General features: G+C 39.8%; 1 protein-coding gene across 1 annotated transcript in view; it reads right to left on the bottom strand.

The window, feature by feature from the left end:
• slc9a7 (solute carrier family 9 member 7) overlaps positions 1–14,035 on the bottom strand; it is a 142,196-nt gene that overhangs the window by 10,901 nt on the left and 117,260 nt on the right. Inside the window, 2 exon segments of the mRNA XM_060920160.1 lie at positions 2,678–2,783; positions 13,131–13,213. Coding sequence (XP_060776143.1) covers positions 2,678–2,783; positions 13,131–13,213 — 189 coding nt within the window.

Here is a 14,035-nt window from a genome sequence, read left to right as displayed (position 1 = left end):
ACTTTAATCTCAGAAATTCCAATTCCCCCCAAGGACCCTCTGAGCCCAGCTCTGTATTTTTTTTAACCTACAAATGGGCTCCAATTCACCGTCATAATTTTTTATCTTAATTACATGATGTATTTTTTTTTTTACATGACCTAATCTGAAAATTCTGAGCCATCTGGTTCCTTGACCCCCCCCCCCCAAAAAAAGTCACTATTTTCCTTGAGTTTGGTTTCTTGCAAATTTGTAAGGTTTTTCCCCCTTGTAAACTTATGACTTAAATCTTAGAAATTCTGAGGTTATTTTTCTTGGACTACTACCCTCTTAGCCTAGCTCCATCATTTTTTTTAACCAACAATGGCTCGAATACGTCGTCATCATTTTTTTTATCTTAATTACATAATTTATTTTTTGATGTATCCTGAAAATTCTGAGCAATCTGGTTCTTTGACCACAAAAAAAAAAACCCTCCACAATCCTCCCCCATTCTGTTTCTCATGAATTTGGGACACGTTTCCTTGTAAATTTATGGTTTTTTTTCTTGGAATATTAGCAGCATAATTTTTTTTTTAAACCTACAATGGCCCTAATACGCCATCTTAATTTTATCTTAATTCCATAATTTGTTTTTTACATGATGTGTTCTGAAAATTCCTAGCAAGCTGGTTCCTTGATCTCTCACCCCCCCAAAAAAAATTCCTTGAGTTCTGTTTCTCACAAACTCGTGACTTTTTTTTTGTTGTTGCAAATTTATGACTAATTTTAGAAATTGAGTTGTTTTTTCTTGGAATATAACCCTCTTAGCCCAGCTCCATCATTTTTTGAACCTACAATGGCCCTAATATACGGTCATAATTTTTAATCTTAATTACATAATTTACTTTTTACACGATGTACTCTGAAAATTCCTATCAGATTTTTCTTGGGTCTATTTTTATGCGCTTTTCCTTTCACCTTTCTTCTTCGTAAAGCATTTTAATGAACAAAAGATGCTATAAAAACATTTATTATTATTACAAACCAACAGCTGCAAAACTGATGACTCCGTCCTTAAAAAAAAAAAAAAAATTATGCATCCGGCAGTGAGAGTTTAACGCGTGCACATTGATGGCGTATTCACACCTACGTTGTTTGGTCCGGACCAAACGACCCAAATTTCCCTTGGTCCGGACCTTTTGGGTTGGTCTGAATACAAACCACCGAACTCTGGTCTGGACCAAACAAGCGGACCGAGACCGAGCTGCAAGGTCGGACTCGGTCCGGACCAAAGGAACCCTGGTGCAGATCTTTTGGAGGTGTGAAAGCAGACCGGACCTAATCCGACAGTTTTGCTTTTTTGTACCTCGGGAGCTTCCGTCGTTTGTCAAGCATTATGGGAAACAGAGTCTTGACATTCCACCGCAAAGTGCAAACACTGTTTCGGTTGTCAAGGAAACCTTACAACAGTCGTTCAGTCATTCAGACCAGTGGTAGGCTAGACTACAGAGTACAAAAAATGAGTAGGGGGCAAACGTGGGCCGAGGAAGAAACGCGCACCCTTGTGGATATATGGGCAGATGTCCACATATCTGAGCTTTTGGAGAGAACACACAAAAATGCCGACGTGTTTGCTGTATTCAGTGAGAAAATGAAGGAGAAGGGGTTCACGCGCTCCCCAGAACAATGTCGGCTAAAAATGAAGAAACTCCGTCAGACCTACATTAAAATCAGGGACATTCTTTCAAAAAGTGGCGGTACTAGCGACGCAAAAAAGAAATTCATCTATTGCGTGAAGAGCCAGAACCGTCACAACATGATGTGCGCTCATCAGCGCTATCCTCCGTAGCTGCCTTGCCCTTTGTCGTCGTCGTTGATAAATTACTTGTACAACAGCATAGTAATCGCACAATTGTGAAAACAGTAAAAACTGGAAAAAACATATAGCTTTGATGACATTAAAAAGAATAACAGCACGGAAAGCCTCCGTGACTACTTTTGAACTTAACGCTTTGTGCGCGTGTCGTCTCTGACCAATAGCTGAACGACCTCAGGGCGCGTGGCTTTGTTGACAGATTTTGGTCCGCTTACTAAAATGTACAGTGTGAAAGCGAACCGCACCAAAATGAAAAAATTAAAAAAACATTTGGTTCGGACCAAAGCAAGTGAACTATCGAACTATCCTGGTCTGAATACACCCTAAGATTCACATTAAGAGATGAGAAAAACTTTCGGCAAGCAGAAAATGGAGTGAATTAGCGACAGTTTTGATGAACGAGTGCCAAATTCGCTGAACTTGTCAAGCCAAATAAACGTACATTACATTAAATACATTTCAGTAAATTAGGCCACGTAAATGTCTTTATTCAGAATGGGGCCATGTGTGTAGTAGAGTGACAGGATGTGATGACAGGAAGCAGTCAAATTCACATGTGTAAAACAACAAGCTTCAGTCAATGCTCTGGCAGTCATGTAATATAAAGAGTAAGGTAAGAAAGTCTGTGGTGGTCGAGTTAAATTCAACCAGACGTAAATATTTTAAAGGTTTTGATCTGAAATTTTTGAACACTGATGTCAACTCCACTCTACTGAACCCAGGGAGATGTTCGACTACTTGGTGTAAATGAGCATTACTAATATTTCAGGTTAAAGGAGAGTATGGGAGTGTGGGAACGTGTCAGGTAGGGGTGTGTGTGTGTGTGTGTGTGTGTTTTACCTCATAGGCCTGAGGGCTGGTGAGGCAGCGTGCCAGAGGTCCACAGCAGGCTGGCAGGGTGGTGGTGAGCGGAGGCCCGCTGTGGGTCAGAATGGGTTTCAGGTAGCTGTGTTTACAGTTAAGGAAGGAGAACAGAAATAAGGCTCCTGGAAACAAATACTGTACATACAGCACCAGTCAAAAGTTTGTACACCCCTACCCTACTCACACTCAGGTTTTTCTGATTTTTTTTTTTTTTTTTACTATTTTCTACACTGTAGAACAATACTGAAGACATCAAAACTATTAAAGGAGAACTGAAGGCAAATTCTTTTATCATCAAAATTCTCTCTCATTTCATTAAATATCGGAATGCATTTTTGATCGCTATTTTGTCGCTGCTATAGCAAGTTCTGAGTGGTTGAAATATGCTCTGTAATATATCAGTCCATATATCAAAGCAATGGCCGTAAACGAGATTCGTTGAGACCTGTGCGAGACATCGTAGGACGGAAGTAAAACGTACAGCGGAAATCAAAGTGACCATCTGCCAACGTTGTCAAAAGACGCGCGCGCCCTCTTTCGAATGCTGATGTAATCAAGCCGGAAGTTGTTTGATAGCAATCAGGAAAGTTTGAAAAAAGTAGGCAGTAATCGTCATTTAAACTCACTTTTGTGCAATACTTCGTTTGGAAAACAGTTTTCAAAATGGCGGGACTGACACCTGGCTGACGCGTCACATTTCGAAGTCTCGTGAAGATCGCGCGGATAAGCGACACCTGCCGCGGACCAAACGAACTAAATTCAACACGGCTAAAAACTGAATAGGCCGATAAGTATAATATTTAATTGCAATTAGTTGCCAATATGAGTCACGATATAAGGTTACTAAAACATCATTGAATAACACGTTAATTAAGAAATAAAGCAAGTTTAAAAATGACTTCAGTTCCCCTTTAAATAAACAGCAGGAACATATATGGAATCATGCGGTAAATTAAAAAAAAAAGTTAAATATTTTAGCTTCTTCAGCATAGCCAGTGTTTACCTTGACGCTTTGCGCACTATCGGCATCATCTTAACCAGCATCGTGAGGTACTCACCTGGAACACTTTTCAATTCACAGGTGGGTTTCATCAAAAGGTGATTAGCGGATGAGTTTGTTGCCTTCTTAATGTCTCCGAGATTAAACAAATAGTAAACAGCCCTATCCCATCTACAACTGTAGTAATCCATATACATCAAGAACCGCTCAACTGAGGAAAAAGAAACGACAGCCACCATTACTTTAAGACATGAAGTGACTTAATGAACAAAAAAAAATAAAAAAAAAACACCGATTTCAAAAGCGTGTCCAACCTTTTGACCGAGTCGAGTGACGGTCCAGACACCGACTGTTTCTAATTTACCTTACAATCAGCGTCAAGTCTTTTCTATGAAAAACACAACTCGGTCTCTAAACCACAATGGACAAAAATCTACAACAGCTCACTTTCAAATTCCACATTTCTATTTATTTAATTAAATGTTCCAATTTGGTAAAAAACACTCTAGGGACATGCTGTACTAGAAAAATAATCAATTATAAAGTCTGTAATGTGCACTGTGTATATTAACCATTCATGGGTTTGCTATCTTCTTATAAAACACCATATCAACTGCTCCTATACCACAAGAGAGGAACTGCTGGCAAATTATTAAGTTTTCACCCATTTATAGTTATATTTAAGCAAGTTATTTCCTGTTCTCACATATGTCACAGCAGCTGTGGGCCTACTGCACTTTAGCGGGCACTAAAATACACGAAGTGTCATGTGAAATCTGTGTATTATATGAAGAGCACGTGCGAGCGGGTAAAAAAAACGGTGAAAATGATGTCAAAATGGAAAAATAATGCCAAATGTGGATAAAGTGCATTAAATTGGGTTAATACCTTTGGTATGTTACGGAAGCCGAGAGAGGCCCTTCATATAATCTTTTTTTATTCACCTTGTTATCCTGAGATAACGACATAATTAATTCAGGATCTCAAGAAAACACCATAACTAATTCAAGATCTCGAGAAAACAAAACCGTTATTTCGAGATCTCAAGAAAACAAAATTATTTCATGATCTCAGCTGGATCACTGTATCTCCGTCAGTAGAGACGAAGCCGGGCCAGTCTTCTGCGGAGGCGCCGCGGACCAATTTTGAAATTATCCCTTATTAAAAGCCTTAATGCAATCTCTCGCTGTGTCAACCCCTGATCAAAATATTGCCTTATTAGGTGATCGATTATTCCAGACATTCTAATGACCAAAGTTGTGTCTATACAGAATGAGAAACAGCCCCAAAGTCAGCATATCACAAGTCTCTTGGCGCACCTGAATGAACCATTTCTCAGCTGTTTACTCAAGATAATCAAATAACGGTTTTGTTTTCTCGAGATCACGGAATAATTGTTTTGTTTTCTCGAGATCTCGAAATACCGGTTTTGTTTTCTCAAGATCTCTAATTAGTTGTGTTGTTTTCTCGAGATCCTGAATTAATTGTGTCGTTATCTCGGAATAATGGTTTTGTTTTCTCGAGATCTCGAATTAGTTGCGTTGTTTTCTCGAGATCCTGAATTAATTGTGTTGTTATCTCGGAATAATGGTTTTGTTTTCTCGAGATCTCGAATTAGTTGTGTTGTTTTCTCGAGATCCTGAATTAATTATGTCGTTATCTCAGGATAACAAGGTGAATAAAAAAAAAAAAAAAAAAAAAAGGATTATATGAAGGGCCTCTCTCGGCTTCCGTAGTATGTAAATACCGAAGGTGTTAATTAAATCCAGCAGAAAAAATAAAATTAACCCTTTGTTGACGATTTTAACTTCGACATATAATAGAACAAGGCAAGCTTTTCTTTCTTTCTTATTATTATTGATAATACGGGGGCTGCCGCCCTTGAACCCTCGCTTAAATGCTGCTAGGCTTGGTAAAGTATGGCAAAAGTGAAAATCAATATGGCGGATTTCTAAACACTTGCAAAGCAACCTGCATCGGAAAGGTCGAGCATGCGCAGTAAAATGTAAACAATATAGCAGAACTGCACCCGCTAAAGTGCAAACTATCCGCAGCTGTAAACAGATGTTCCATCGCGAGGCATCTCTTTTTCCTCTCTGAGTTCAGAGACAAAAACGCAGCTTGTCATATTTCCAAGACATACCACACACACACTCTTTGTAAATCATTCCAATATTCTCTTGTGTAATAATTTACTCACAGTAATCTACAACAACCCCATAACACAAATACACTTTCAGTGCAGCAAAACAAAACTAATCATTTTTGCCTTGAAAAGTCTAAAAACACATCAGGTGGTGCGACCACAGATTAAACAACCCAGTTTTTAAAAAACAAAACAAAAACACAGCTCGTCATCATATTACTGAGCAACCACAAAGCATCACAAGACTCCTCAGTTGGAAGATGAAGATGCCAGAAAACTTAACCTCTGAATATTAGAAAGCACCGACGATGCGGACGATTCCTTCCGTAAACGTTAAATAAACCTCTGTTTACGAAACACTTCAATCACCACAGCAATGATTTTTAAACTGTTTATCAAGTGAAGCGTTCGCCGTACAGATCCCCTGGGTATGTACGGTTACTATAGAAACGATAACTTAGAATGGCAGCTTTAATATAAATCCACGTGCAGGCTTGTAGTACTCAAGTCCAGGACTCGTGCCCTACTTTTAAGGACTCGTGACTTGACTTGAGCACTGATGACTCAGACTCGTGCATTAACTGCAGTTGGACTCGTAAATTGGAGATGAGGACTCGGATTTCTTTAGCTTTTTGTAATGTCATAATTTGGCACAAGACATTTCTCTCTAAATACATTTTTTTGGGGGCTTTTTTCATCTTTATTGGATAGGACAGTGCAGAGACAGGAAATGAGTGGGAGAGAGAGACGGGGAGGGATCGGGAAATGACCTCAGGTCGGAATCGAACCCGGATCCCCGGATTTATGGTATGGCGCCTTATCCACCTGAGCCACGACGCCCCCTAAATTAATTTTTAATACTAATTTTGCAGAAGAGAATGCACATTCACTTGTTCAGGAACAAACTAACGTTAACGGCGCTAAAATGCCTAGAGAGACGCCGCTAAGATTGTCCGCTTTGCTTATACAGACTTCTCGTGCAGTGGGAAAAAAAAGCACTGCTATGTGTTCCATATGTAGAAGAACTATCGAGGAGACGACGGGGACAACCTCGGACTTCAATCACCGTTTGGCAAGACTCCACCCAGAGAAGGAAGTGACACGCTATGTTCTTTGCTTGGATGATAATGGGCAGGGCTTGCTTGCTGAATGATGAACTAGCTAGTGTTAACCCTCTCTCATGTTATTTGCTGTATTGATAGTGGGCGGGGCTTGCTGAGCCATGAACAAGCTTTTTGTCTGTAGTCTGTTAACTAAAACGGGGCAGTCGAGCAGTAACGTTGGTCCAACACAGTAGCAAAGACGCTTTCACATAAAGGCAGCAACAGACACTGTCAAACGGTGCGGGTGGAGTCTTGTTCTCGGACTTGACTCGAAATTTTCTTTAAATGACTGACTTGAACACTGGGGACTCGAGACTGGACTCGAGGTTGAGTGACTCGACTACAACACCGCCTGTGTGAGATATTTCTGTGTCATATATTTTATATATATATATATATATATATATATATATATATATATATATATATATATTTTTATTAACATGTGGTTGCACCAAATGACATTTGTCACTGCCTCATTTAAAGACTGACGCACCATGCAACACAAGTTAATACAGAGTAGAAATGTATTCATTTATTAATGAATATTGTTTTGCTTGATGCAAAAAAAATTGTTAATTTATATGATGTAAAAATGGTAAAAAAAAGTTAATGTATATATTACATTACTTCTAAGTATTTAATTTTCTTCAACAGGCTCTTATTGAAGCGGGTTTTTTTTTATGGGGTCGAAACTCAAAAATAAACAAACAAACACACACACACATATATACATACACACACACACGTTGTACTCATATGTTATTTACCAGCTTAAGGTCGGTCCATATGGTGAAATACCGTGAGCGAGGCCCTCTGGGCCGAGGTCAGTATTCAAGGCCGAGGTCACGGTATTTCACCATACGGACCGACCTTAAGCTGGTAAATAATATATTTATTTTTTTCTTTACCAAATTCTAAGAGAAAACGAGAGCGCCCGAAAGGGAAAACCGAGCCGAGCCGCCATTTTGAATCCTCGTTCACGACTGTAATGCAAATGGCTTCCTCCTCGGTATACAAGTGCACTTCCATGGCGGGGGAAAAAAACCCCTACATTTTGCCGCCTATGTAGTCCCCTATTTATACAAATAGGAGTCATTCAGGATTCAGCCATGTTTTTGCTCGGCATTAGCAAGTTACAGGTTTTTAGCTTTCTCCTGAAATGTTTATTTCTTCTTCCTCAGGGTAGTAAAACTCGCTTTCGCTGTGAACACTGTCGTTATCGCTATCCATGCTGTAAAATTAATGCTGTTCTCCTGAGAAATGCGAAATTAAATGTTGACAAAAATTGCTAAGTTGTTTGTTGTTGTGAACAAGCGAGTTGCCAGAGGTCCGTACCATAGGATACGGACCCGCTCGCCAGCCAATCAGAGCGCAGGATTTGGACCACGAAAAAAAAAAAGTGTTTTATATTTATTAATTAATTTTTAAAAGTAGTACCCACTATAGTTATACATACATAGTGAACATATACAGTGAATAAGACGACATGACCTGAATGAATTCTTCCTGCATAAAAATGAAAGGCTGGTTTATAAGCAAGTAAATAAATAAGTAAATAAATACAAAGAAAGATCACACAAATATAAAATCGATGTTTTTTTTTTGGGGGGGGAATAATTAACCCACAGGTGGGTCATGGCCTAAAAAAAAAAAACCCACACACGCGCACCTCAGTAAGCGTTACTATGTCAGTGTCCCATGTTACTACAAGCACAAACACATGAGGCTCATCTGTAACAAACACCTGTAAATCAGCTGGGGATCACCGAGTCTCAGCTGCACAGGAAGTGGAATGAGTGCGAAGTGAAAACATGTGAACAGAAATTTAATAAGTGCTACAATTAAGTTGAACACCTGCCTCTTATTCCAATTCCCCAAGCAGGAAACATTCAGCGAGTTAGACATACACTCATGCAAGATCGTGTATGCTGTCTAGTGTTTCTTCTGAAGCCACGCCCCTAAAACACAATTACGTCTGATTGAAAGGTGAGTAGACACACCCCTTTGTTCTGACTGGTTGTTTTTTTTTTCCCTGTTTCCAGCCTGAGGCACAACTGATTTTTAAATCTCTGACACTGGAGACTCCTTCCATAAACATGAAACAAACATCTCCTCAGTTGAACTTGATACCAATACGGACACACATTTTTAAAACTCATTTATCAAGTGCAGAATCTGCTGAACAAGTCCCTCTGAGTGAACTGTTGCCAAAGAAACTAACATATTAGAAAGAACTTATTAATATACCATCACGGGAAAAAGTACACCTTCCTTCTACCTCTATATTTGCACACTTTTGTTTGCCTCTCCTTTTTTTTTTTAATGTTATCTTCTTTTTTCACTCTACCTTTATATTTTGCATTACATATGCACTTATATATATATATATATATATATTAGTGCTGTCAAGCGATTAAAATATTTAATCGCGATTAATGTCGTGACTGTCATAGTTAACTCGCGATTAATCACAATTTAATCGCACATTTTTGTCACATGAAAAACCATTGCAATTCTCTTATCAGCATAAAAAAGTGAACGGGCTTGCTTTGTACCAATGTTTTTTTTTATTGCAAAGCATAACACGTCTTGACACAGCCACTGCAAAGTGAAACCTAAGCCGAGCACCGTGGCTCTTCGTCCCGAAGGGCGGGGCTAGCAAGAGAACCATGAGTGAAGTGATTTACTGTTTGAGTTAGTCTACAACTCTAATCAGAGAGACAGGTTACACAGTGACGGTAGGCTTGACATGCTTGATTATAATATAAAGTACCCTATTATATTAACTTCAAGTTGTTCGTTGATAAATATTGCACTGAATCTGATCTTTACTGTTTCAGCTCACTTAACACATTTTGTACTTTTACACTTTCTGCCTGTTGATGCGTCGCGCTGTCCAATCAGAGGCGGCCAAATTTGCATATTACAGGAAGGATTTCTGGGATAGCACTGAGTTTACAGTTCAGAGGGATCTGGCTTCTTTAGACGCTGTCTTCTTAAAACTGAATAAATATTTAAAAAGAGCCAAATGAGCCAGTCTTTTGAACGGCTCTTTTCAAAGAACGGATCACAAAGATGCGGATCCCATCAAAGAGCCATAAATCCCATCTCTACTAGCGCGCCCTGCCCGCGTTGATTCTGTGGGGGGGCAGAGGACTCTGGCTGTGCGGGGCACGGCATTACAGCCTAGCTGCTATCGTTTTTCTAAGCAAAGTCTCTGTTCCAAGTTCCTGGCAGTTAAAAACCTACATCATGTCACAGAGCGTTAATCTCGCGATAAAAAAAATTATCGCCGTTAAAATTGAGTCAAGTTAACGCGTTAATAACGCGACATTTTTGACAGCACTAATATATATATATATATATATATATATATATATATATATATATATATTTATTTATTTTTATATTGGTAAGCATAGTTTGGTCGGGCAGTTGCAAAATAAGAATTTCATTACCCAATAATAAACCGCTGTGTCCGTTATTGTGTATATGACAAATAAAAATCTTGAATCTTCAATTCTACGGTTTTAGTTATCAGGGTCTAAAAACAAATAACTGGGTGTTTTCACCAGCTTCTCAAAACAAACAACCTCACACACAAAAAACCCAAACCCCACAGATTGCAAGTAGTCATGAAGTCATTTTTCCCCAAAAAGTAAACCAACATTCACAAACCAGATGGAAAACAGATAAGTACACCCTTCCATTCCATACCAATCATTAAGCAAGCAATCAGCAAACATTAAGCAAGCAAGAAGTATAACTCCCTCTATCAAACATTACTTTTGGCAGTTTGGTGTTCTGGAGCACTCAGCTGTGTCTGGACATGATGCCAAAAAGAACGGACATCAGCCATAACCCTCAGAGAAGCAACTGTTTCTGCACGTCATTCTCGGAAGGGTTACAAGGCCATCTCCAAAATAATAAGAATCTGAAATTCACCATTCTGCAGTCAGAAGGATTATTTACAAATGGAGAGACTTCAAGACGGTTGCTGATCGTCCCAGGAGTGGGCTTCCCAGATAATTTAATACTCAGGGATATGAAAAAAAACAAACCAAAAATCAAGAACTACATCATCATGTGACTAACAGGCCTCTGTAAGCATATTAAACGTTCATATTCATGACAGCACAGTCAGAAAAGGACTGAACAATTGTGGCTTTCATGGAAGGATGGCTTGGGAAAAGAAGTCCCTTTTCTCAAAAGAAAAAAAAAACAAAACACAACTGGAGCACAACTTAGGGTTTACAAGATTGCAACAATATCCTTTGGACTGATGAGACCAAGGAAGAGAAGTTTGGTCACATGGCCAAATAGCACCATGTTTGGCAAAAAGCAAAAAACAAGACATGGCATATCGCCACAAACACCTCATCCCAACTGTCAGACATGGCAGCGGAGGGGTGAGGATTTGGACCACAGGGCCTGCTGGTTGCAAAACACATCTCCAAAATGAACTTGCAGTGATTGAAGCAACAGTGAACTCGATCATCTATCAGACTATCCCCGAGACAAACGAGGTCATCTGTCCAGCAGTTGAAGCTGGACTGGACCTGAGACAAGGATCCCAAGTCCACCAGCAAACACCTGAATGGCTACAGAAGACAAAAAAGTCAAGGTGCTGGAATGGCCAGGTCCAAGTCCAGACCTCAACCCCACTGAGATGCTCTTTGAGGATCTGAAAACAAAATGTCCTCAAATATCAATGAACTGACACTACAGTGACCTCCATAATTACTGGCACCCTGTCAAAATTTGTAAAAAAAGGTTTGGGGGGGGTCCAGCTTTTGGTGAAGTCACTTCATTTCACTGAAAAAAATGAGAAAAATTCAACCTTTAATTGAAAAAAATGTATTCCAAGAAAAACAAATCCCTCAAGAAAATTATTTTCAACAAAAACGCATCTATCCAACTAGATGAAGGCTGTCTGTCTGTCTGTTCACCTGTGCAAATCGACACGGCTGGATGCACTTACTCCATACTTTGCACATGGACTGGTGACACCCCAGAGGGGCCCAAGACAACATTTTCAATTCATGGGATTAGCGCTAATCCAGCACACACTTCACTTCCCATATGCTACATGTTCACGCTAAAACACCGCACGCAGCCTCGGCAGGGAATCCCCTCCCCCACTCGCCTGGGAGTTTTAATTGTACGAGACCTTGCAATCAATCAGCGTTCCTCGCTGGAGACTTCTCCTAGGGCCGAGTCCACGTCTCCTCAGAGACGGGCAATAACTACTAGTGGAAATTACAGTGAAGACAATATAACAAGCATGTTTCCCATTTAATTTGTACACGTTGGAGTTGATTGGAGTGTAGGAACGTTCAAGCTGTGATCGGAAACAATTCGAGAGACTGAAACTCGTACAGAAAACATTTACTTCATGTTATTGTTGCTCAAGGTGGTTCTACAGTACTAGATACTGACATCACAGGGTCCTTTTCTTCTTTTTTTAGTCATACTGTTTTCCCACCTGATTTCTGAAAAACAATGACATATTGAAAACTGCTCTGCATTTCATTATCACCGGAGGTCATTTGTTTGTTTCCTGAAGATGGTATGGATCACCCGATTGTTACTTTTGACCCTGATAACGAAAATTACATTTGAAGGACCTGACAGAGGGTGTACGTTCTTTCTCTCTTGCCTGTAGACCTGTGATTTGCAGCTGTACTACTGTCAGAGCTGCTGTTCCGGAAAATTAATCAACACCTTCTGACCAATCAGAATCTAGAATTCAACAGCATTATGGTGTATTATAATATTTGAATGTCCTAAGCTCCTCAGGTAGGATGATTTGCTTTCTAATTTGAGAAATTACTATGTTCTAGTGAGAGAAACTTGGACGCCTGACACAGGGCAAGGACTTGCCAATAGTACGTCCTTCTTAACACCTGGATTTCTTCTCTTCCTTGATTTAATTCCCCACATGAAACCCAGAGATATAACCCTGACCCATTCTCCCAGATCCTGTCGCTGCATGCTGCACTCATCCTTCTTGACACGTGGCAGCAGACGTCGAGTTCCTTCTTTTCATTCTGTTTGCACAGCGCTCAACTGACTGAGGCAAGCGAGACGAAGGAAAGAAAGAAAAGACAAAGAAGTAGCAGTGAAGTGCAGTGTGTGTATAAAGAGCTGCTCCACTCCACAGTCCTGAAAGGATACTTGTGGTCAAAAGTGTACCACAGTCTGAAGAGCCAGGCGCTCTCCTGCTTCGTCTTGCTCTGGCCTTCCTGCTGACTTCCATCCTACAGAGAACAGAATGATGATGAGAGAAAAATGCACCAGTGTCTCGAAACAACGTCTTTATCCACAACAAATCATTTCAAATTTTACTTGTATGGAGACACCGAGTCGTGCAACAGCACCAAGAGAGCAACTTGGTGACATTTTGACTTCAGGTTAAAACTGTTCATGTTATAATCATGTTGTCGTTGCCCAAATGAGGATGGGTTCCCTTTTGAGTCTGGTTCCTCTTGAGGTTTCTTCCTCGTGTTGTCTGAGGGAGTTTTTCCTTGCCACCGTCACCACGGGCTTGCTCATTGGGAACAGATTAGGGATAAAATTAGCTCATGTCTTAATTCATTCAAATTCTGTACGCAAATGCTTTGCGACAATGTCTATTGTTAAAAGCGCTATACAAACGGACTTGACATTTTATTTTCTCAAATGTATGCAAGTTACTTGCATCTATGACACAAAACGACAAGTCCAAACAATCGGCTTAAATTATTTGACAGTTCTTCAGTTCCTCACTCAACTTTAGTTCCAACCTGTAATTAGTTCCCTTTTACTGTCCGACGTTCAAAAATAGACCAAACCACAGGCTCGTGGTTTCTTATTCTGTCAAACGTTCTCACACGCCAAGAGATAAATTAAAATAAAGCTTGGAAACAAGTAGCAGAAATCATTGGTGCCTGTTGAGAGTGTACATACAGTTAAGGATGAAAGTTTACGCACACGATATTAAAAAAGTCAATTTTTCACAATTCCAATTCATTTCTCTTGGCAGGCCAGTTGAAGTGTCTACTCTGTTCATCCCAGGGGTCATTTTAAAACAGCCAACCAAT

Source organism: Neoarius graeffei, chromosome 4 (genome assembly GCF_027579695.1).
Source record: "Neoarius graeffei isolate fNeoGra1 chromosome 4, fNeoGra1.pri, whole genome shotgun sequence".
Classification (NCBI taxonomy): domain Eukaryota; kingdom Metazoa; phylum Chordata; class Actinopteri; order Siluriformes; family Ariidae; genus Neoarius; species Neoarius graeffei.
Note: the sequence above shows the minus strand (reverse complement) of the source record. Positions and strands in the feature narration are given on the sequence as shown.